We start from the raw sequence: 21,464 nt of genomic DNA on the forward strand, positions 1-21,464 counted from the left end.
ACATGATTTTATTATTTTATATATAAATACACTTATATAAAACTAAGCTTAACTACTAACTAACTAGGCAAGATAATTAAAACTTGAAGTCAGATAAGAACACATGCAATCCAAAACATTAAATTGAGAGTAGAGTAAAAAACGAACCCCTACATTTATCCAGCATGAAGAGGACTGCGTGTTGGAAGATGTTTGCTGCACTGTGTGACTCACTGTGAAACTAACTTTATAACCAACAGAGATGCGATGAAAAGACAAGGAATCCTAAATTCAAAATAGTAAGATAAACTTTTCATGGAGTTAGAGACCCTGATGGCAGGTTTGAAAACACTGGCGAAAACAACTTGGGGCTGACTCATAGCGGCGTGGGAGTGGCTAACAGCACTGTTAGGTTTTAAATCCACACGTGGTCCGGGTCTTCGGCTTGTTTAGCAGCACATACGCGACTGGAAACTTCTCACCGACTCATGCCAGCGAGCTCCCCCACGTCTATCACTGCTGGGGCAGACAGACGGGACCAGACGAAGCTTTTGATAACTCAGCAAAATGCCATCTTACCCCCTCAACCAGTTTGCTGACCTGGAAGAGATGATGTGCAAGGTAAACGAAAGTTGAGCGGAGAAAAAAGTTGGCGGAGGGAGGGGGGTAAGGGGGGCTAACGTTAGCTTAGCTTGCCTCAGTGCTAACTTTACGCAGTTTGCTCAGTTCACCTGTCAAGTTCCGTTTAGCACAAAATGCTATTATGTTGTTTTAACCGTTTATTGTTAATTCGTGGCTTTATCTAACTCTTTGTTTGTTTTATTTGTTTTAAAGGTTAGCCTGAGTGACGCTAATTTGTCACAAAGTGGGAGCGTTGTGAACTTAGGCCCATTAAACTGTCTACTAACTAACTTATAGCTAACTTGTTGATTTGCTAGTCGCAGTATTTCGCCACCAAACTGTTTACAGACAGGGTATAAGTAAACTCGATAGTTAATTAACGGTAGACGACTTCAACATGTTGAATCAAAACACCACTGTACAGATCCATGGTTGAACATATATGCGTTTGAAACGACTGAAATTCGCCAAATAAAGTTGTCAAGCTGCGTTGATAGCATGGAGAAATATATAACTCACTGTGTGCAAGTAAGTAGAAGCGAACTGTGCATTAATGTTGGTTTTCTTTAGAGTTACTAGTGTGGTCACTGTACTTACTGTCCTCACAATAGCAGACCCAAGTCTATGTTAGATGGTATATTCAACTTTGAGTGTTGCAAGTGGGGATTGAAATGGGTAGGAAAAGTTTTAATACTGTTTATGTGAGAAATTGTTTAACTGTTGTTCAACTTCTGCTCTCTAAATCCCTTCAGCAAAGAGGAAATAAGTTAGTCCCACAGCTTAAGTGCAGATTCATAAATGCACTGATGCACTTCCACTGGGTAACAGAACAAATCCTCTCAACATTTATTAACCTGCAGGCTTACATTACTGGAACCAGTGTTAAAGTGTACTTGTCTTCCTTGATTGTTGCTCTGCTATTCATTATATGCACTGAATTTCTTTGGAGTGTTTTCATCTGTCATCTTGGAGCTGTTTAACTATAACTATTAGGTCCTGAGATGAGATGATGCATGTCAGTATTACACCACGTATACACACAGGTTTTATACTTACATTTATTAAGTCTGGTAGACACAGAAAGTGCAAATGTCCAGTAACGCTCCTTTAGGGGGATGACTGATGATTATACCAGGAGTGAGTTTGAATTTGTGAAAAGCTTTGTAGATTGGTTGTGTTTGTTATATAAGTGAAAGATTGAAATACGTACAGAGAACGTATAAAAGCTGGTTAACAAAATTACCCAACATGCTGGATAAATTGGTCCATCATACCAGAGACGTGCTGTTTGCAAATGTTAATGATTATTAAAAAAGAAACATGCCTCAAGTGGTATTTTTTATTTTAGTGCTTTTTAATTGTAAAATTTCTGGGCTAATGTTGCTCTGTTGTTTGTTCTTTTTACAGCAGTTGTTTAACCTCGACCTGAGGGACCAGAGCAGGCAGCTAGCATCCCTAAGTCTGGCGATGAGAACACCAGGCTACATCGGTCAACCACGCAGCAGCAACACATCCTTTTCCCTCTCATCCCTCTCCTGCCTCCCTACTGATCCTTCAGACAGTGTATTTCTGTCCTCCAGCCAGTGGGGGCAGCAGTCTGAAAGCCCTCTGCCTTCCCAGCTTCTCAATTCCACCCAGTGGGGAAAGCAAGGCTTCCTGTCCCAGCGGTCAGTCAGCATGGTAGAGACCAGCAGCACCACAGCAGCAAGTCTAGGTTGGCCAGGGACTGACATAAAGCATTCCCAAAGTGACATCAGCCCCACTGCACTGAACACTAGCTCCTGCTCGTCCACCTCATCCACTTCCTCTTCCTCATCACGCTATAAGACTGAACTGTGTCGCTCCTTTACTGAGAACGGCTTATGCAAGTATGGAGGGAAGTGCCAGTTTGCCCACGGGCCTGAGGAGCTGCGGGATCTTAGCAGACATCCGAAGTACAAAACTGAGCCGTGTCGTACGTTTCACACCATCGGCTTCTGCCCCTACGGGATCCGCTGCCACTTCGTCCACAACAATGAGGAAGAAATGAAACACTCCCTCTCCCGCTCTTCCTCATCTTCTTCCTCCTCCTCAAGCGTTCTCCCTCAGCCCCTGTCCTCCTCCCGCTCGCACAGACCCCCTCTTGTCAGACAGAGCTTCAGCTTTGCTGGGTTTCCCTCTGCTCCCCAACAGGCCCTTCAGCCTGCCCTTCCTGCTCATCCTCCTCCTGCCACCGCCACTTTCACACGTGCTCCCTCAGCCTCTCCTCCTTCCTGCGCTGATATTACTGACCTCCTCTCTCATGCCTTCCTGGAGATGGACTCTGCCTTCGAGGCCTCCCCTGTCCACCAGTACCCACCCAACATGGGCCAGGCCACTCCAGCAGATCCACGGTCTCCATTTCTGCCTTCTCCAGACTCTGGCTGTTCTCCATGTGGCCTGTCACCGACTGCCTCCCCCTCTCTGAGGCAGAGTCCCAATGCTACTGGGGTCTTTTCAGGGCCACTTGGTACCCGATCCCTGTCCTACACCTCTCTGTCAGACCAGGACCAGGATGGAAGCAGCTCCGCTAGCTCGCTCAGTGGATCTGAATCCTGCAATAATGATGGCAACGGCAAACGTCTGGCCGTATTCAGTCAGCTCTCTGTTCCTGAGGATGCTACTGGGTTCTGCCTTTAGGCTGCAGTGTGCTGGAACACACACAAACACACGCATGCACACACACACACATATACACATATACATACAAGAGACACAGACATGCAGACCCCTGGACACTATGTCCAGAACAACATATGTATATGCAGTACACACATGTCCACATTCAATCGCAACCACCCCTATAAATGCACACTTTTCCTCTCACACACAGCCACTGGACTGACAGTTTAGACATGTTCTTTGTGGTGTCAAAGGAAACAAAGACTGACTCAGAACGCTCAGAGAGATTCGCCTGATAGATTTATGTGGTTATATTTCAATGTCGTGCGTAAGGGTTGCAGAGTGATGTGTTGCCACCACCAAAACAGAATACACATATCAAGATAGAAGTTTATGCTTTATCAAAACAGTATGCTGAGATGGCACATTGCGACAAAGATATTGTAATCACAGTGTGATTGGGCCTCAGGGCCGCCTGTTGTTTAGTCCAACCACATAATCCATTTTTACTCCTGTCAACATCTTGTGAATGGTCTAAAGAGTGTGATAAAGCCAAAGACATCTGTTTGTAGCTTTTGATTATGGTGGGACAAACACACAATGTGACCTATGTTTAGGAATTGTTGTTTGTTTTTTTCCATTAACTGTACACAGTAGTATTGTGTTTATAAGCTAGTGAAAGTGTTCTCCTCATAACTGTGCAGTCTGAGGTTATGTTTGGATAACTGGCCTCAAATAGTAGGCCTTAAACCTGAATGTTAAGTTTTTAAACAGCTGAAGTGCCTGTAGTGTTTTTTTTTTAACAGGTCATGTTACAGTGTTGATCCAAGATTTGCTGGTTTGTTAGGGGAGATGTGAGGTGGGGTGTGAGATTTTTTGTTTTGTTTTTTTTTGTCAAGGAAGTTCTCTCTGTTGTGAAGAGTGTTGCTCTTCTGTCTCATGTGCATTAATGACAAACTACCACTGTAAAATGACCAAATTTACACTGCTTTACAGTCATGGAGGAAGGAGGCTCAGTTTGACTTTACAAAATAAGCCAGGTTCCATGTTCTTGTCATGGAACATGTCAGGACATGGGAGTTTTTTAGGCTCGGATCTGTACAAATGTGACCGCAGTAACAGCAACAGGACAACAAAAACCTACAAATGAGATGCCATCACGTAATTCTGCATCTTATATTGAGTTTTGTCTAATTGGTTATGATGGATATATAGCTTGAGTTGCAAGGCGCTTGGCTCAGACGTAAAGTCAATCAAGTCCAGAACACTTCATGAAAGACCTTTTTAGTCTTAAGCATGTATCCTAAAATGTTGTGGTGCTAATCTGTATTTTAGAAAATTTTAACATTCCCAGGATTGGGATTTTCTTTCCCTCTCCTCAGGCAGTTATAGGCACAGCACTGGTGTCATGTTTTCATGACTCTCACCCCACTATTTCCCATCTCTCTTCCCTCATTCAGTATTAATTCTTCCTGTTACGGCTTCGTACTGTTATGAATGTGTAGCGTCCTGGTCACAGTCCATGTGATCGTGTGCCACGGTCTGTTGCCTTACCGAGCTAGATCCAGCATACTGTAGGGTTAGTGTTTTAGAAATGTTACTCGGCTGTTTTGTGTGTTTATTATGTAGTTGGTTAGAAGAACAGACTCTGTCCTGTTACTGCTCTATTTAAAATTGCCTTTTCATCAACATGTTTGAGGCCTGTTTAGTGTTAAAGGTGATAATCTTTAGTAAATTAATTTCTTTAATTTATTTTAACGTATTTATAGAGGACTGAGTTGTTAATGCTTGTATCAAGTTTAATATATTTAGGTTTCTTTTGCTTTTTTGTACTGGAAATAAAGTTTTTTTTGTTTTTTTAAACCGACAGTTTGTGTTGCTTTATCACCTCATCAGCTATAGGTAAAGTCTACACAGGCATGTTTGACACATCTCAGAAACCTGTTTAAACCTGAAGTGCTGATATAGTAATGCAGAAGTTACGAGTGCTGTTGAGGTCATGTTTGCTTCCTTCAACTTTCTGCCTGATGTAGTATATTTGCAACAATGTTCACACATTTGTGATGTTTCAGATGCAAGGTGCCGGAAGGAAGGAAGCGAGCAGGAAACCAGCAAACTGTCATTTCAGATTTTTATTCTAGATCACATTTCCCCCAGGTGGCCCTGTACTGTTGAGGTTGACTATATCTACGCATGATGTCAAAAGTGACGATAATCATGAATTCACCTCACTTTGAAGTGGAGACCTCATACTAGGGGTGTAAAGACTGAGTGATAAGACTGATGTTTCCTGGTCAGCAAGACAGAAACTAGGTCACAGCCCATTGAAAACCACCTCCAAAATGTCAACTTTTCATAAAATAAGAACATCCTTGCTTAAGATTTATAGATAAGGTGTCAGTTAATGTCCTCAACCTGTAAAGGAACATTTAATCTTTCAGTTTATCTGAAAACTTAGAAATTGCTAAATATAGAGATGTGTTGCTTTCACTCTACAGCCAAGCTGTAAAGAAACCATGGACAATTCTGCTTTATGCAGCAGAACAGCCAGTATATCACCTGTTTAAGAATTAAGTTAGTGTACATTAATGGTTATAATTTATTGAATATAGCTAGTACAGTATAGCTATTCAGTGTTTCAGTGACTGACTACCTTTTTTTGTCATCTACAAGTTGTACTATTATCAACAGGAGCAAAAGCAGGTCCTTCAGATTTCCAGGTGAAATTGCACTCAGGAGCTGAAAATGAATCACACATCACTATAATGCAGGCTCAGCTTGAGGATTGTGCTTACAGACCCTGCTGCTTGCTTTGTAAGGCAATAAAAAAAATCTTGGCAGGTGTTTAAACTTGAAGGAATTTCACCTGAATGAGAGAAGGAGTGAAGTGCATAAATTATTAAGATAATGCAAATGATTTCTTCTAAATGGCCACTGTCGACTTAAGTGAGGTCTTGAAGGTTAAAAGATAAGAAATGTGCTACATTATGGTCTCACATTCTGAAAAAGACGCCAAATCAAAAAAAAGGTCAGCTGTTCTATACCATCACACACACTTGATGTTTGCAAAAGTTGATTTAAGCAAGCACTGTCAAGTTATGGCTGCTCCAGCCAGCCTGCTGTAGGATAGCAGGGCGCTGGTGTGTTTTTGTGTGTGTAGTCATGCCATGGAGATTTCATGTGGAGATAAGAAGTCTTTTGTTTGGGGTTTAATCTTACCAATCCTGGGCTCCCACCCATTTCCTTTCTCTCTCACTCACTGCCTCCATCCAACCATCCCCCTTTCATCCTCAACTCCCTTACTTTATTCCTCTCCTTTCCTTCAATTACATCTTCTCACCTCCTCACTTTCTACACTCTATGTAACAGCTGAGTGGTAGTTTAATAAGAATTGATAATTGTGAGCAGCTCGGACTTCTAAGAGGCACTAAATTCATTAGCAAGTTTAACCACACAACTTAACTGATGCTCATTAAATATGTGTTTTCAGATATCAGGTGCCACATTCAGGGAAATGCGTTCGCCATACATGTAAAAACAAAAACAGGAAAACAGCCTGGTATATAAAAATTAATTGTTAGATAAATAACATTGCTTACATTAATTAGTGAAGAATGTTTGCATCACAATAATAGGGGATTTTATCACTTATAAAAAGAAATGATGATGGAAATAAGTTTTTCTCTTTATACAAAAAAGAGAGAGGAGAAGATGCATACTCATGGTTGACCCTCCAGGAATCTCTCTTTCATGCACACACATCTAAGAGCTATTATCTTGTCACTGTTAACATGAGATGGGGCTGGCTGTCTGGGAGTGATTAGTGGCTGTGAAGGGGTTAAAGGCATGTGTGTGCTCGTATGGTTTGTGTGTGCTGTATTGTGTGTGATGGACATTCTCCCACACTCTTGCCCTGTGGGACATAGGAAAGGCAGGCAGATGGCTGTATTCAGGTCCACTGCGGGTCAACATATGGCCCCAAGAGACAAGGTTTGTGTTTGTGTGTGAGAGAGAACCTCACTTTTACTATGCATGAGCGGAGGAAGTTGAATGAGTAAGCAAAGAAGGAAAAAGTTGTGCAAAAGAAATTGTGAGATGAAGAAGCGATAGCAATTTGAGAGGATGAAAGTGGGCGGCATTCTGTGAGATTATGTGGGTTGTTAAACAAGTAACATGGAAGTCTGCAGATTTGCTCTGAGGAAAATAAGACCAGGCTCTTGAGTTTGACTCTAAGGTTTATTGTTCTTCTTTCATTCATTTTGGAAAACATAATCCCAGGAAAATTTAAAGGAAAAATATAAATCTTGTTCAAATGTCGAAGCCTGGTCAAAGCTTAATTTACAATTTTTGATGCTTTAATGAATCTTTAGCTCTTGTTAATCAAGTTAACTAGCTAAGCAGTTAGCTAGCACTCACATGTTTACCAATTGGTTAACTTATGCCACTGCTACTGCTAGTTCACGTAATTAACTGACTACTAAAAAGAATAAACATGCTTAAATAAGAAACACTTATTAACTAGCTACAGCATACTTAACCGATAGCATCCCGTATCCATCGCTTTAATTACCTATTGCTGATAAAGTTAACATACGATGCTGTTTTTTTTTAAAAGTATCACTAGCTAGCACATTGGAAGCTAGCTAGGAGTCAGCTGTCACACTACTGTTTACTAATCAGCTAACTAATGCTAAATGCTGCCACTGCTAGTTCACATAATTAAGCAACTCAACTAAAAAGAATAAACATGTTTAAATTATAAATAGTAACTATCTGGCTATCTGGTACTTTACTGATAGCATCATTCTTTTAGCTTCCAAGTAGCATCAAAGTATAAAAAAAATATCAGTTTACAACTTAACTTACATTGTTTTTTACCCCAATTCAATATTTGATTTGGATTTAACAACTAATACCAAATTGACACGGTTCAACAATGATTTTTTTTTATTGTGTTTGGTTAATTTCAGTTTGTCTCTGCGCCAAACTGTGCTGCTTTTGGGAAACCTAACCCAGATCAATAGTATCTGTCAACATCCCAATCCCACACTACAAAAGACTTCAGGCAGTCTATGCGGACAGTGTTACTGAATTGTAGCAAGTCATCAATTTGAGAGAATGAATGCTGGTTTTTTACTTGCACACCCCCAACACCTCCTTTCTTTCTTCCAAACCCCTGAACATCCCCCTCCTCCTCCTCTGCTCTCCTCCCTCCTTCCATTCACTGTTTCTCTTTGTGAGTGTACTGATGACATTGTGATGCAGCAGGAGAAAAAGGGGAGAAAAACTGTGTAAAGCAGCACAAAACAGCTGTTGCTGAACTGTCACCTTCTTCTCCCGATTTCACTCCAAAGAGATGGCCCCAGCTTCTTCTCTCACTTCATATTGTTTGTGAGGTATTGAGGAACAGGTAGATGAAACTACCCACATCTTCAGCCTTTCTTTTCTAACTATCACACACCCTCATCATCTTTCTCTTTTCCTGCAATGCTTCCTCTCGGCCCCCAACTCCCCCCACCCCCTAATAAACTTCTCTTTTCTACCTTTCATATCCCTCTAGCCTCCTGTAGAGGCTCTTCATTCTCTCCATCCCATTTTCCTCTTGCCCACTCTCTCCTCCTCCACCAGACTTATACAATTCTGCCCCCTCCCAGGCCTTCCCTTTAATCCCTCCTTCTGATTTTTTTCCCTGCTTTCCAGAAAGGATTTGGGCTAAGTGTTTAATGGGTTGCAACAAATGGGCAAAAGAGTGGGCTATAGTCAGGTGCTGCACATTTATGCAGACTAACACAATTTTCCTGTCTCTTTCTTTCTTTCACTGCATTCCTTCAGTTGTATTGAAGTTCCAAAAACCCTACATATCATCTATCATACACTATCAGCAGGGATAAAGTGGGAGTCCACTTATAAGTATAACCAGGGATCTTATTTAACTTTTTTTCTTTTAACTTTTAAGATCCTTCAAGTACTCTTGTCTTGAGGGCCTCCATCCTGCATTAAGGACATAACTCAGTTTGAGCTCTAACCCAAAATTTCAAAATTTAAGACAACTAAGTTATGAATATATTAAAGGGGTACTACAGCAATATAGTATTGCACTTCCATAAAGTTGGGGCACTCACAAGAGGCAGATTTGTTTTAAAAAAAGTGGTCAAAATTGATGCAGCAGACAAATACTACCTTTAACTCCATATAAAGCCCCCAGAAACACTGGATCTTTCACTTCTAAAATGCAACCAATGGTTTTTAAATTGGACCCTGATGACATAACCCAGATTACTTTCTCAGACTTTAAAAAGCTCCCTCAAGCCATTTTATAGTTGTTTTCACAGGTCGCTTGGTTCTCCCCATGCTGAGTAAACTGATATTCATGCGTAAAATTGGTGGAGTTCCCCTTTAACATGCAGTCCACCTCACTCCATTTCTCTGCTCCCACTGCTTGTGAATAAACATAGTTGAGTTGGGTGACTATTGTTCCAATGTTGGTGCTTGAGGGAGGAACACTTCTTAACAAATGTGTAAATATGGTAAAATTGTTTTGAGCAGAGACAAAATAAATGGTCTGTACATATTTTATTAACTAAAGTTCAACCAAAACATTTGTGAAAAACTTATAAAAATTAGCCTAAATTAAAAAACAAAACATAGATTGTCATTACTGCAGCCAAACTTTGGCCATGCTAGAAAGTATGTCTGAATTCACTGCACTGCCTAAACTCTATTGTCCATATATGTGCAGCATCAGTTGGTAAGTGAGCGTGATTTTTGACTTAAAATTCTTTTCTGGCCTGTTTCATATGAATTCTGTTTTGAGCCATTATGCTCTGAGGCTTGGGTACTACAATAAGTGGCGCACTAGTACATTGTGCTACAAACAGTTTCTCCTTGTATGGTTCAATACAACATGTTGTGTGCCAACACAGAGAGCAATGACTCTTGTAACAGCAATAGCAAATATGAAGAGCAGCATCAGTTCCATGTGCCTTTATTCAATAAAACTATTTCACTGATGGCAGTGGAATATTAAACAACCAGGGACACTTTATTTGAGCAGAGACAAACAGAGTGAGCACCATAATCCATCAGCTAAATGAAATATTGTCAACATTGCCATATATAATGACAGACTTGATGATGAGCTGATTGAAAACACTCACACAGTGCCCTGACTATGGTTTTCTTGAAAACTGAACTTAATCACACAGTTCAACCTGCTCAGACTTCAACTTTCAACTTGTATACTAAATATCTCAGAGTACAGTCACATATAGTAGAACCTCTTAATACCAAGCTCATGATATTGATCAAAAACATGAAAGACATATTAATAACTTGAGCAGGAATGATGGAAGATGAAAAAGAGAAACAGCAACAGGTCCATTCCCATGAGAATTACTAGTCTGGTCTCATCAATGTGCATTTTGTCCTTTACAGTGTGATGTAAAAGTTTGGACAAGTTTTGATTTCTTGTACAATTTTCTGTTTTTTTTTTTCGTTTTTGTATTTTCCTTTTTAACGTCAATGTGACAAGAGGGCTTTATCTATTTTTATGAATAAACACAACAAATGGAAAGTAGACTGTACAAAAGATGCGTACATCTCACAAATATCTGAATAAATAGAAGAAACTTTGTTGACTGACACAATACTTCAAATGCTACATTTTTACATTATTTTACAGTACAAATATATGTGAATACCAAATGGCTGGCCCATGTTTTCATGGCAATGTAAAGTTTGTTCAACAGGGTCGCATTTCCACATTGCAGTTGTTTAGGTAAAAGTCTGAGCGAGAGAAAGTACATCAAAAGTTTGAGATTTGAGAGAACAAGGTAGCAATAACAGATAAAGAGACACTGGATTTAACTTGGCAAAATTGTATTGGGTAAAGCAACAACAATGACAAGTCCATGTGTCCCTCTAGTGGCACAAATAGGCAACAGCACCAGAAAAGTGAATTTCTTCTTAATTATCATTTCTTGTTCACTATACCGCTTTTTTGTGGTGTCACTGTCATAACATTAATCTTTAATTTAGACAAAATGTTTAGTTGATAAAATAAAATAAAATAAACAAACTGAATATACTTACAGCCTCACAGTTTTAAGCTATTTCAGGACACAAATGAGACATCTGTTGCATGTAAGTAGTAATTTAGGAAAATACCTATATTTGAGGAGATTGTTATACAAAGCAAGATATCAATGACAAATGTAACCCAAAAATCCATTTTAATCATTTTAAAGCCTTACAGCATGATTCAATCACATTTGCAACTTATTGTATGGCAACTCAAGCTAGTCTCTAGCCTAGCTAGGCAACTCTTACTGCACATTTACATATAAATGCTGTACAAAGGATAAAAATGTACATCTTTATAGAAGAAATAATAAACTGTAAACCCAGTTTGAGTGGTTCTGCAATGCTCACTAAGTAGTTGTTATTCAACTGTCAAATTTGTATGAAGCTAGAAATTATTATCACATCTAATAATATAACACAATTACAGTAAAAATCCTGTGCCAATGACTCATCTTAGATTTGCATTTTGCCATCAAATGAACAGAAATGTTAATGACCACCAGTATATAGGAAACACCCAGCTTCTAAAGGCAATCTGCAACAAGGCAGAGCAAAGCACCAGGAGCTGGTTACACCTTTATGAGTCTGCAGAGAGACAACTGTGGAAATTATGAATCTGATGAGCCAGCTGTTAAGGCTCATTAGCTATTATTTGGAAGGACGCAAAAAAGTATGTTATGGGAATTGGTAAGGCTTTAAATGTCATTATATATCAATTCATTTCCAACTGTTACCTAGTAACACAGACACTGCAACACATTACGAACATCGAATCACCTTAACATTTACTATACAATCACATTAACGTTACTGTGTTCACAGCCACTGACAGCTAACATTTCTTTTCAAAGCTCAGCCATGTGGGGTCAGTCAGGGTGCAGCTCCACTTATTTAGTTAAAACAGAGGATGAAAGTATTGTGTATTGTTTAGCTTAGTTGGGAAATAACCCGCTACCAAAAACAAGATGCAAAAGGAAAAAAAAAAATCTTGCTTTGTTTGCTTTATAGCTTAAGTAAAAAATAAGCCCTGGCTAACCCTGTTTAGCCCTGTCCTTAGGTACAGTACTGTACCTGGTTGTCAGCAGAACCTGGCTAGTCCTGTTTGGCCCTGGAGCGAAAGTCAAGATGGTGTTTGATTCCCTCTGTGGTTGCACTGCTCAATGGTAGAACAGAAACTACTGCCCTCTTTTTAGGATTAGCAGAACCCTTCATGGATAGAGTCCTGCCCATCAGCACCACGGCAGCAGAGAGGATCACGTCACAATTTCTGGATAACCACCTGGAACTTACCTGCCGAGGGAAGGACAACATAAACTTTAATCGGTGTATCCAAAATAATAAAATACAACTTAAGGACACTGATGAACTTGTTCTGACCTAACTTGACCACACATGTCACCCCTGATGATACTTACATGATGGCATGACAGAGACCTCAGCTGTCACCACGCTGTCTAGACCAAGGTTGGACAGAGCTCCTCTTACCACACCACACGAAAAGGCGAGGTACTAAGAGAACACACACAAATTAGCTTAGCAACAATGAGATCAATCCTGGTTTCTTTAGTTGTGTGTCATAATATAAAGCCTTAAGTGCCGACCTCTACTTGATTTCCATGTGACAACAGCAGGAATGTCTCTTCTTTATGTGTGTGAGAGTGAGAGAGTGCTTACCTTAGGAGCCTGATCCAGGTACTGTTTCCCATTAGAGAGCTGAGTCAGCTGTGCAAACTTGTTGTCCTGCAAAACGTAGGTGCCCTATGGCAGGAAATAAACACATTTAATTTAATATATTTGTAGTGCTTCATTTACTAGTAGAAGTTTCCTAAAAGTTAATGGAGAATTAAATATATGTCCTTGATTGACTTTTACTGGAGATTAATATATTTGACCATATTCTTTGCCACAGTGAGATTTTAAGGCCAGATATCTCAGTAACAGGAGAAATAATAGTAGTTAAGCAACAACAACAGTCATCTACATAGGGCATGAAGTAGTTATTTTGTGATCCCAGTGTGATCATACAACATTTTAGGTAATATTTTTTGAAAACTAAAAATGCGATGTACCTTGGGATTCTGATTTTCATGATATTCTTGGAGGCAGTGCACATAATGCTACTCTACACTTCACTCACCACAACATCACTTTAGATAATATACTGCATCACTGCACAAGTGTATATCTATATATCTATATCTTTGCATATCTTGTAAACTGCTCATAGTAATTTGCATCCTGTATATCAACACTTTATTCCTAAATTGCACTTCTGGTTAGCCAACTGCATCTAGTTGTTACGTACTTGTACTTGTTCAGTGACAATAAAGTTGCATCTAATCTAATCTACACATTTATTTACCTGATGGTTGGTTCTGAGGTTGTCAACCTGCCTCTTGAAGACCTTTGTCCAGAAGTCTTTACAGATGAACTTCATTACATCCAACTCATCTTTAAAGCTGGGGGAGTCTCTGGTCAACCTTGACAGAGCAGAGCAACAAATATCAATTTAGTCACTTAACATGCGTTACACCTAGCATACGTTGCACATACAGTTTGTGTGCGCTCTTTTACCTCTCAATGAGTCCTTGTCCCACCCTGAAGCCCATCCCTTCCAGGACAGAAACACAGACAGCTCTGTCCTGAGGAGAAAAAGGAAATGTTCATGGTGTTGATTAGTTTAGTGGATGTCAACTGTCTTTGTAGGACTGGTGTGGCCTGTAAAATTGACAGCTTGCTTCAATATTATAATGTCAAAGTAGGTAAGCTGTGTTATAATACATACAGTCATAGAGTGATCATCATGCAAGCTGGATATACTGGCTAGCTAGCATGATTATTAATCATAGCTAAGATATCATTTAAAAACCCCAGAAAAGATGCTGATATAAGTAGTACATTTTGTTGTAGTTCCCCTGAGATTGCTGTTCACTTCTTTTTGTTACTGCCCTTTTTTGGAATAACGTGTATCTTTATCAACAGCCCAATTGATAAAATGTTATATTATTTTGGAAACATGTACTGTTTGGAATCCTAGAAGATAACTCTTTAATTTAATTATCAACTATATATTACATTTATATACATATACATTGTGTTGGCTAAATTAAAATCAAATTTACAGGTAAAAATCCAAACTTCTTGGATTTCACAAAGGAGGTCAAACAGTTAATTGACTCAATTCGATTTTCCTCTAATCCAAAAACTGTAAAAACTATGAATACCCGTTTTTTGTTTAAAATCTTTGTAACTCCTCCTCCTAGCTCAGAGTTTGTTTGCTTTTTACTTTTCTGTACTGTAAGATGAATACTTTGATATTTTGTATATGATCATTTTGTGGAAGAAGAAACTGAAATTAGTTAATATGTAAAATGAAAAAAGCTAGTATGATTAGATGGTGATGGCGTTTTGCAAGTCTAACAATGTTGTTTTTTCCTCTATATATCTACCAGTTGATATCGTGCAGTTATTCAACACACCTTGTTGTCCATCTCTCCTTTACTGGATTGCTGCTCCTTGTAAACATGTGACACGATCTCCATATGGAGAAATTCAAATAGAACCTCGTCTGCCATTCCTGACAAACACACAGAAGACATTAAGCAGGCCACTATAACGTAAAAGCGTTTCACTTAACGCTGGAAGTTTAGCGATGCGACACGATAGACGGACGCTCGCTTACTATTAAGACACGGTGTTAGCGTTAGCCAGCTAGTTAGCAACAAATAGCTAGTTAGTGTTGTAGCAACACCGTTCAGGACATGATAAACAGTTTTCTTTTCTCCGCGTATGGGAGACAATAAGGACAAAACAGTGTACGTATGTATATGTGACATAGCTTACATTTAATCGACATTAATTCAACAGAATAGACAGTTACACCTACCTGTCAAATGACTGCGGGAAGTAAACAAAAGCTTGTGTCCTGGGATGCACTCGTTATTGACGCCGGGGCACTCCACCGGCTTCACGTAGGCGGAGTTAGCCTTTAAAATAGCATGAAAAAGACTCCCGGTTGGTAGTGGAGGATCGCGTGCTCCTCAAACGCCAGAGGCATGCAAAGAAATCATCCATCCAATAATGAAACATGTATGATCCGTCAAACGTCGGTTATGTTTACTGTGTAAGCAGCATATACTGTATGAAGAGGGCAGCGTTAAGCCTAGAAGAGTGCAGCCCACCAGAAATCAATTTCGGCGTACGCCGGATATCCTTTGAAGCGGACCCTTGCTTACGAAGGCAGCCATTTCTACCAATCACGGCTTGAAATATTTGTTCAACGTGACATAATTGTTCAGCTCGGATTGGCTCTTGGAAAAAACAACGCACTTCCTGACTGCTCATGTGATTTTTGTGTTTTTAACGTCTCAGAGGAGGTTTTGGATTTATTTCAGCGCATTAGACGACTTTATTCAGACTGCGATCCTTTAGGTGACGTACACATTGTAACTTCTTATTGAGTAAAGTTGTACTAAGCGCAAAACAAAACCTTTATCGTGCTACAGTGTTATTGCCAAACGTTATTTAGCTGAAGTTTATTGTAGCTAACATCAGATACTCTGGCTTAAGTTAACATTTGTGTGTGTATGTGTGTGTGTGTGTGTGTGTGTGTGTGTGTGTGTGTGTGTGTGTGCAGTCATGTCCAGCAGGTACCAGATAGTGGTGCAGGGCGAGGCATCTGAGACAGACTCTGATGATGAAGTCTACATCACCTCCCTGCCTCCTCCCCAATCTGCCACAGTGGGAGCCAAGGTTGTTTTGGCGTACACGCCTGTGTGTGTGTGTGTTTTGAGAGAGAGAGAACTGTGTGTTCATCAGTATCAAATCATTTCTCCACCTCTCCTGTCATGAACCTACATTGTGTTTTGTCTGTGGACGCTCTCAGGTTCCAGGGGAGGCATCTGAAACGGACAGTGAGGGTGAGCTGGAGCAGGTGGACCGAGTCTTTGCAGTGAGCCAGGAAAGCGCTCAGATACTCAGGAGGGACCTGCCTCCTCTCATTGTTGTGAGAGACCACCCTGATGTACAATCGATAGTGGAAGACAGGCCAAGCCCCAAACACAGACCACACAGTGAGTAATGCTGGTCATAAGTATAATTACAGTTATTCTGATGATAGTACATTTGATCTTTTCAGTGACTGCAGTATATTGTGGATTGATAAATACAGTTACTCTGATAAGGACTGAGACAATTTAGATGTCACATTTTTTTTCCTCTTTACCATTCATCAGTATTTAGTCATGGATGGCTTTTATCAAATGGATAAGTGTACAATCAAATTAAGAAATACTAGCCCTGTTTATAGTTCTCACTTATTTCTCGGATGTTAATTTTCCAGGTGACACCTTGCTACAGCAGAAATTGCAGGAGTCTAACAGCCGGCTGTACTCTGATGTGGGACAGGCAATTCGGCACATTTACGGCAGTGCCAGCAGGGAGGTACGCTGCTATTTTTGACTCTGAACACTTACCATTGATTTTATATTTTGCAAAGGTCCTCCCGAATGCCCTTTTAATACTACAACACAATTACAGAGGCCACTACAGCCTATTGATTCCCTGGTGTTGTCAAACTGAATGTGGCAGCACCATAACATCATATTGCTCTGCACAAGAAAAGTAATCAGAATAATGCTGAACAGTACAGAAAAAGATACTGCAATAAAAAGTTGCATTAATTTAAGCAATTTAAGTATGTACTATAATGTCAGAAGCATAAAGTTAAAAAGTAGAGAAGAACTGAAAATCATAACCACCTTGTAACAGCAAACAGTTTAGAAATGTTCATTTTTGTTGGAATACTTTCATTTTAGTATTCTTGTGAGAGCAATTGTTTGATTGTGATTGTTTTTGTGAAGGTGCGCAATGCAACAGCTCAACTCAATACTTCACAGAGCGCCATCATCAACGCTTCCCACAGCATCAGATTAATCCTGGAGGACCTGAAGGCAGTGTCTGAGAAGATTGACATCATCACCAGCTGTCAAATACTGCCTGACATTAAAATCAATAATGCATTTAATAATACTACTCCTGTACCATAAAGTATCAAAGTATGAATCAGGATGCATTTTTTAAAATAAACATATCACTTATGATGTTTAAACATTATTATTTGTACATTTTCATTGAATATCAGAGACTGAAAGTGTAAAAAATATAATGTTAGCTTAACTTCAGTGTGTACAAATAATGCCTATACATATGAACAAATACATACTGTATGTTTAACAGCTTCACAATATATGGCATATATGCAGTGCTGTGCAAAGGTTTTAGGCACTAAAAGTAAAGTGAGGATGCTTTCAATAATAATTCCATGAATAGTTTTTTTTATTTATCAATTAACTTCATACAAATCGAAATAAACAGAAAAAATCAAATCAATATTTTGTGTGAGCACAGTTTACCTTTAAAACAGCAGCATTTCTCCGCAGTATATTTGTACACAGGTTTTCAAGGTACTTGGCAGATAGGTTGTTCCAAGTATCTTGGAGAAGTTACCACACTTCTTCTGTGGATTTAGGCGTCTCAGTTGCTTCTGTCTCTTCATATAATCCCAGAGTGACTCCATGCTGTTGAGATCGGGGCTCTGTGGGGGCCAAACCATCTGTTGCAGGACTCCTTGTTGCTGAAGAGAGTTCTTTATGACTCTGGCTGGATGTTTGGGGTTGTTGTCATGCTGCAGAATAAATTTGGGACCGATCAGACGCCTCCCCGATAGTATTGCATTATGGATAATAATCTAAACATCCAAAATACCTAAAACCTTTGCACAGTACTGTATGTAAGACTGTAATTTACCTGTCAAGAACTGTCTGTGTGTGTGTGTGTATAGTCTTGTAAAGAGGAGCACATCCTGTGATCTCATGTTTTGCAGCTTTCTGCCAAGCTTACACTTTGGTTTACATTTTTCTTGGAAATTACTTGTCATATCCAAGTTTTCCACCATATTGATGTAAGTCAACACACTCTTCTAAATCACTGTCAGAAAATTTTATACGCCACATCTTTTTCTATTTTTGCTGTTTTTCTGCTGCAATAGGTTAAGGACGTTAAATGCTAATAATGCTATTGTAATTAAATAATAACAGATGTCACAATTCTCTTAAATTGTAATGCAGTGTTGTTGGTGTGGATCTATGTTCTAATATATGTTTTATTTTGTACTTTCTTTATGGAAGATGGAGATATTTGAAAGAACTTTGAAGAATTTCCTCACTAGCACTTTTGGTTACAAACATAACTTTATTTTCAAAACAAATGGTGGCAAACACACAGAAAACATATCGTTTTACACATTTTTTTACTGTGGAGAAATACTATGTTATATGTTATATGTTATATATGTTAATAAATAAAAATGAAAATTTTGAAAAGTCACTCAAACAGACTTCAGTATACAGTATATATTTTTTCCTCATTGTAATAATGAAATTCAGTGATAAACATACACAATGGGATTTTCTGATAAACTCAATGTGTGATTTATTACCTTATTTGATAAATATGTTTTTATTGTGTGTGCTGTGTGAGATTTTGAGGACAAAATTAGGAGTACAGGGTTTTGTGGTAAGAGTTTTGCAAACTGTTGTGAAAAATGAGCCAAAGCATTTAAAATACTGCAACTCAGTTTCTATCACAGAAAATCAACAAATCATGTCCAGTGATGCTCAAACTTTGAAACACCTCGTGAAAAAGGACTTCAATTAAGTAATCTAATCACATTTACAAACACAACTAGATGCTATACCAGTGAATTATTCAGTGAATTATCAAAGAATGCTATACTGGTATGATAGGCATGACTATGTCTTGTTTGTATTACATTATGTTGTATTACATCAAAACACTCCTCGTGTGTTCAAAGCGCCCTGCATCCCTTCCTTCTGTTTGTCTTTATTCCATCCCATACAACAGTCAACAGCTTCATCATGAATCCATATATACAGTCTGTTTGCAGGTATGTCAGACGGGTGTGTAAATGTAAACCAACACCACTACCAGCAGGTTGAGGACTGTGCCCACAATACCCACAAGGCCGAGCATGTGCTCAGGGTCCACCTTGCACCAGACCAGTTTAGAGAGCATGCTTACAGGATCAGCCACCTGCAGATACAGAGACATACAGAGGGAGGGGTACAGTGTGTGGCCAGTATGTATGATTCACATGTACTCACAGCAAGAATTATTAAATTACCTTTGGTGTAGTGACAGTTTACAGCCACCTGGTGGCGCCTCCAGTACAGGCATAATTATCTTCTAAAGGTATTCTGTACTATGCCGCAGTTTGCAGTTAACTCAGTATCTGCAAACATTTCATGTCCTTCCACATGAGCATTCTGTTTAATTCATTTATAAACATGATAGTTAAAGGATTATATTTGAGTCTATTGTATTTCAGATGTGTACTTTATTCCATTCTGATCAATACAGTGATAAAAGTGTATCAACCACCATATATTTTTTAAGCAGAGAAAAAAATCTAAGTGATGAGAAGAAGAAAGTTTTGTGCAATTTTATGTTTAAAAATTTACCTCACAGCTGTTTTTCCTTCCTTTGTTATCACTCTCTTCCATCATGGGCTCCATTTATATTCCTCCAAACTTACTCAGATAGCAGTAAAAACTAATTTAACCTAATCCCGTCCAGTCTCAAAATAAATAGATCCAAATATTCACACGGGCGATGACTGACAGTACTCTGTGTGGCACTGGTAGCTCTTAGATTTCAAAGTCTTCTTTATCCTCTTCTATCAGTACTCCAGAGACCCAGGGGTCTGTGATAAATGAAAGTATAAAGGGATGCTGTTTTGAGTCGCTGAGACTGTCACACAAGGCCAAGAAGCTGCTCTGCTGCCTGGCCACTGTATTTCTGTGTCAGGTCAAATATAGTGGCTTGTGTGTTTCTGTGTGTGTGTGTGTCTGGTGGGTAGTGTTACCAAGGGAGTGAAGAGGACCTTCCCTTAAATACTTGATGGTGACGTCACATGTGCCCTCTTATTTGTGTGTGTGTGCGTGCATTCGGATCATTGTTCTGTCTGTAAGTGAAATCTGGTCATACTGAACTATCTGCCGCTGTCTTGCCAAATACTTTTGGGAATTTGTTTACCTTTGTACACCATTGTTCACAGACAGACAGACACATACATACACACAGAGTGTAATGTTGATTCACATCAATCATATTTAAAGCAGTTGGAAGAACAGATTGTTTGCCATTGGAGCCCCTTGATAATAAAGATCCATTGAGGCTTTATTACAGGCAATGCTGAGGGGTAGAGGTGAGGTGTTAATTAGGGTCAAAGATGAGCTCCTTCAAACCATTTGTCATCTAATGCCAGCAGTTTAAGTCCATGTGAATGATCATTTCACTTAATTATGAGAAAAAATCAGCTTTAAGTTCAGGTGAGATTAGGTTTGTTTATTCAAAATCTGTGTGAATACTGCTCTTAATTGCCAAAAAGAGGATTAATTTATCCCGTACTTGTCACTCAGCAGTACAGAAGTTGAATTTATGTTCTTTCCATTTACTGTAAATGACGTTGAACTGTATTGAACTGTATCATCATCTCGCCTGTAGGCTTATCTTCTCTCCGTCATTTTTGAACCTTGATTAAATTCTCCCAAACCATTGGAATAATAATGTCTCACGGTATGTTCAGGGAACAAGCTGATCTTTGTCCTTCCTCCCTTACTGGGACAGAGGTAGCAGACCATAGAGGGAGTAAAAGATTCGATTAATCAATTGATCAGGGACTCTCATGGGATGACGAAAGAATAATGAGACCTCAGAGACATGAGAATGTGCTATCTTCATTTGAGAGAGCAGCTTTTCAGCTAAAAAAGCGTTTCTCTTATCCCCTGATATCTACTATTTCTCTTTCCAGTGTGTGTGTGTGTGTATGTGTGTGTGTGTGCGTGTTCATCGCTAAGTTCCAGCAGTTCTCTGAGCTCCCTCGAAGGCTGCATGAGTGATAAGTAATTTGGAATGGGAGCAAACACTAAAAACACCATTAGGACTGAAATGTCAATGTAATCAACAACACAGAAAAACAACACCATCCCAAAGATGATGATGGTGATGATGGTAATGTCACAATGTCTAATCCTTCCAATCACTCCCAATTATAAAGAAAT

General features: G+C 39.2%; 3 protein-coding genes across 5 annotated transcripts; 2 read left to right on the plus strand and 1 right to left on the minus strand.

Annotated features, from left to right (window-relative positions):
• Window positions 1-254: 254 nt before the first annotated feature.
• Window positions 255-5,103, plus strand: zgc:114130 (uncharacterized protein LOC570332 homolog). The gene is made up of 2 exons (XM_044354902.1): window positions 255-600; window positions 2,008-5,103. Exons 1-2 carry the CDS (start codon window positions 547-549, stop codon window positions 3,256-3,258), a joined length of 1,305 nt encoding a protein of 434 aa, XP_044210837.1. The 5' UTR covers window positions 255-546; the 3' UTR covers window positions 3,259-5,103.
• Window positions 5,104-11,454: 6,351 nt separating this feature from the next.
• Window positions 11,455-15,486, minus strand: trappc6bl (trafficking protein particle complex subunit 6B, like). 3 transcript variants are annotated; one of them, XM_044354461.1, is made up of 7 exons: window positions 15,209-15,486; window positions 14,802-14,899; window positions 13,897-13,964; window positions 13,685-13,802; window positions 12,997-13,080; window positions 12,738-12,831; window positions 11,455-12,612 (listed from the first exon to the last, which is right to left on the minus strand). In XM_044354461.1, exons 2-7 carry the CDS (start codon window positions 14,895-14,897, stop codon window positions 12,581-12,583), a joined length of 492 nt encoding a protein of 163 aa, XP_044210396.1. In that variant the 5' UTR covers window positions 14,898-14,899; window positions 15,209-15,486; the 3' UTR covers window positions 11,455-12,580. The 3 variants fall into 3 exon arrangements, with proteins under 3 accessions (XP_044210396.1, XP_044210397.1, XP_044210395.1); XM_044354462.1 differs by lacking the exon at window positions 15,209-15,486 and adding an exon at window positions 15,166-15,182; XM_044354460.1 differs by lacking the exon at window positions 15,209-15,486 and having other exon boundaries at window positions 14,802-15,129.
• A 133-nt stretch (window positions 15,487-15,619) lies between these two features.
• bloc1s3 (biogenesis of lysosomal organelles complex-1, subunit 3) lies at window positions 15,620-17,436 on the plus strand. Its single transcript, XM_044354459.1, has 5 exons — window positions 15,620-15,753; window positions 15,959-16,074; window positions 16,208-16,394; window positions 16,664-16,764; window positions 17,184-17,436. The coding sequence occupies exons 2-5, from the start codon at window positions 15,961-15,963 to the stop codon at window positions 17,367-17,369; spliced, it is 588 nt and encodes a 195-aa protein (XP_044210394.1). The 5' UTR covers window positions 15,620-15,753; window positions 15,959-15,960; the 3' UTR covers window positions 17,370-17,436.
• Window positions 17,437-21,464: the final 4,028 nt, after the last annotated feature.

Source organism: Thunnus albacares, chromosome 6 (genome assembly GCF_914725855.1).
Source record: "Thunnus albacares chromosome 6, fThuAlb1.1, whole genome shotgun sequence".
NCBI classification, from domain to species: Eukaryota; Metazoa; Chordata; class Actinopteri; order Scombriformes; family Scombridae; genus Thunnus; species Thunnus albacares.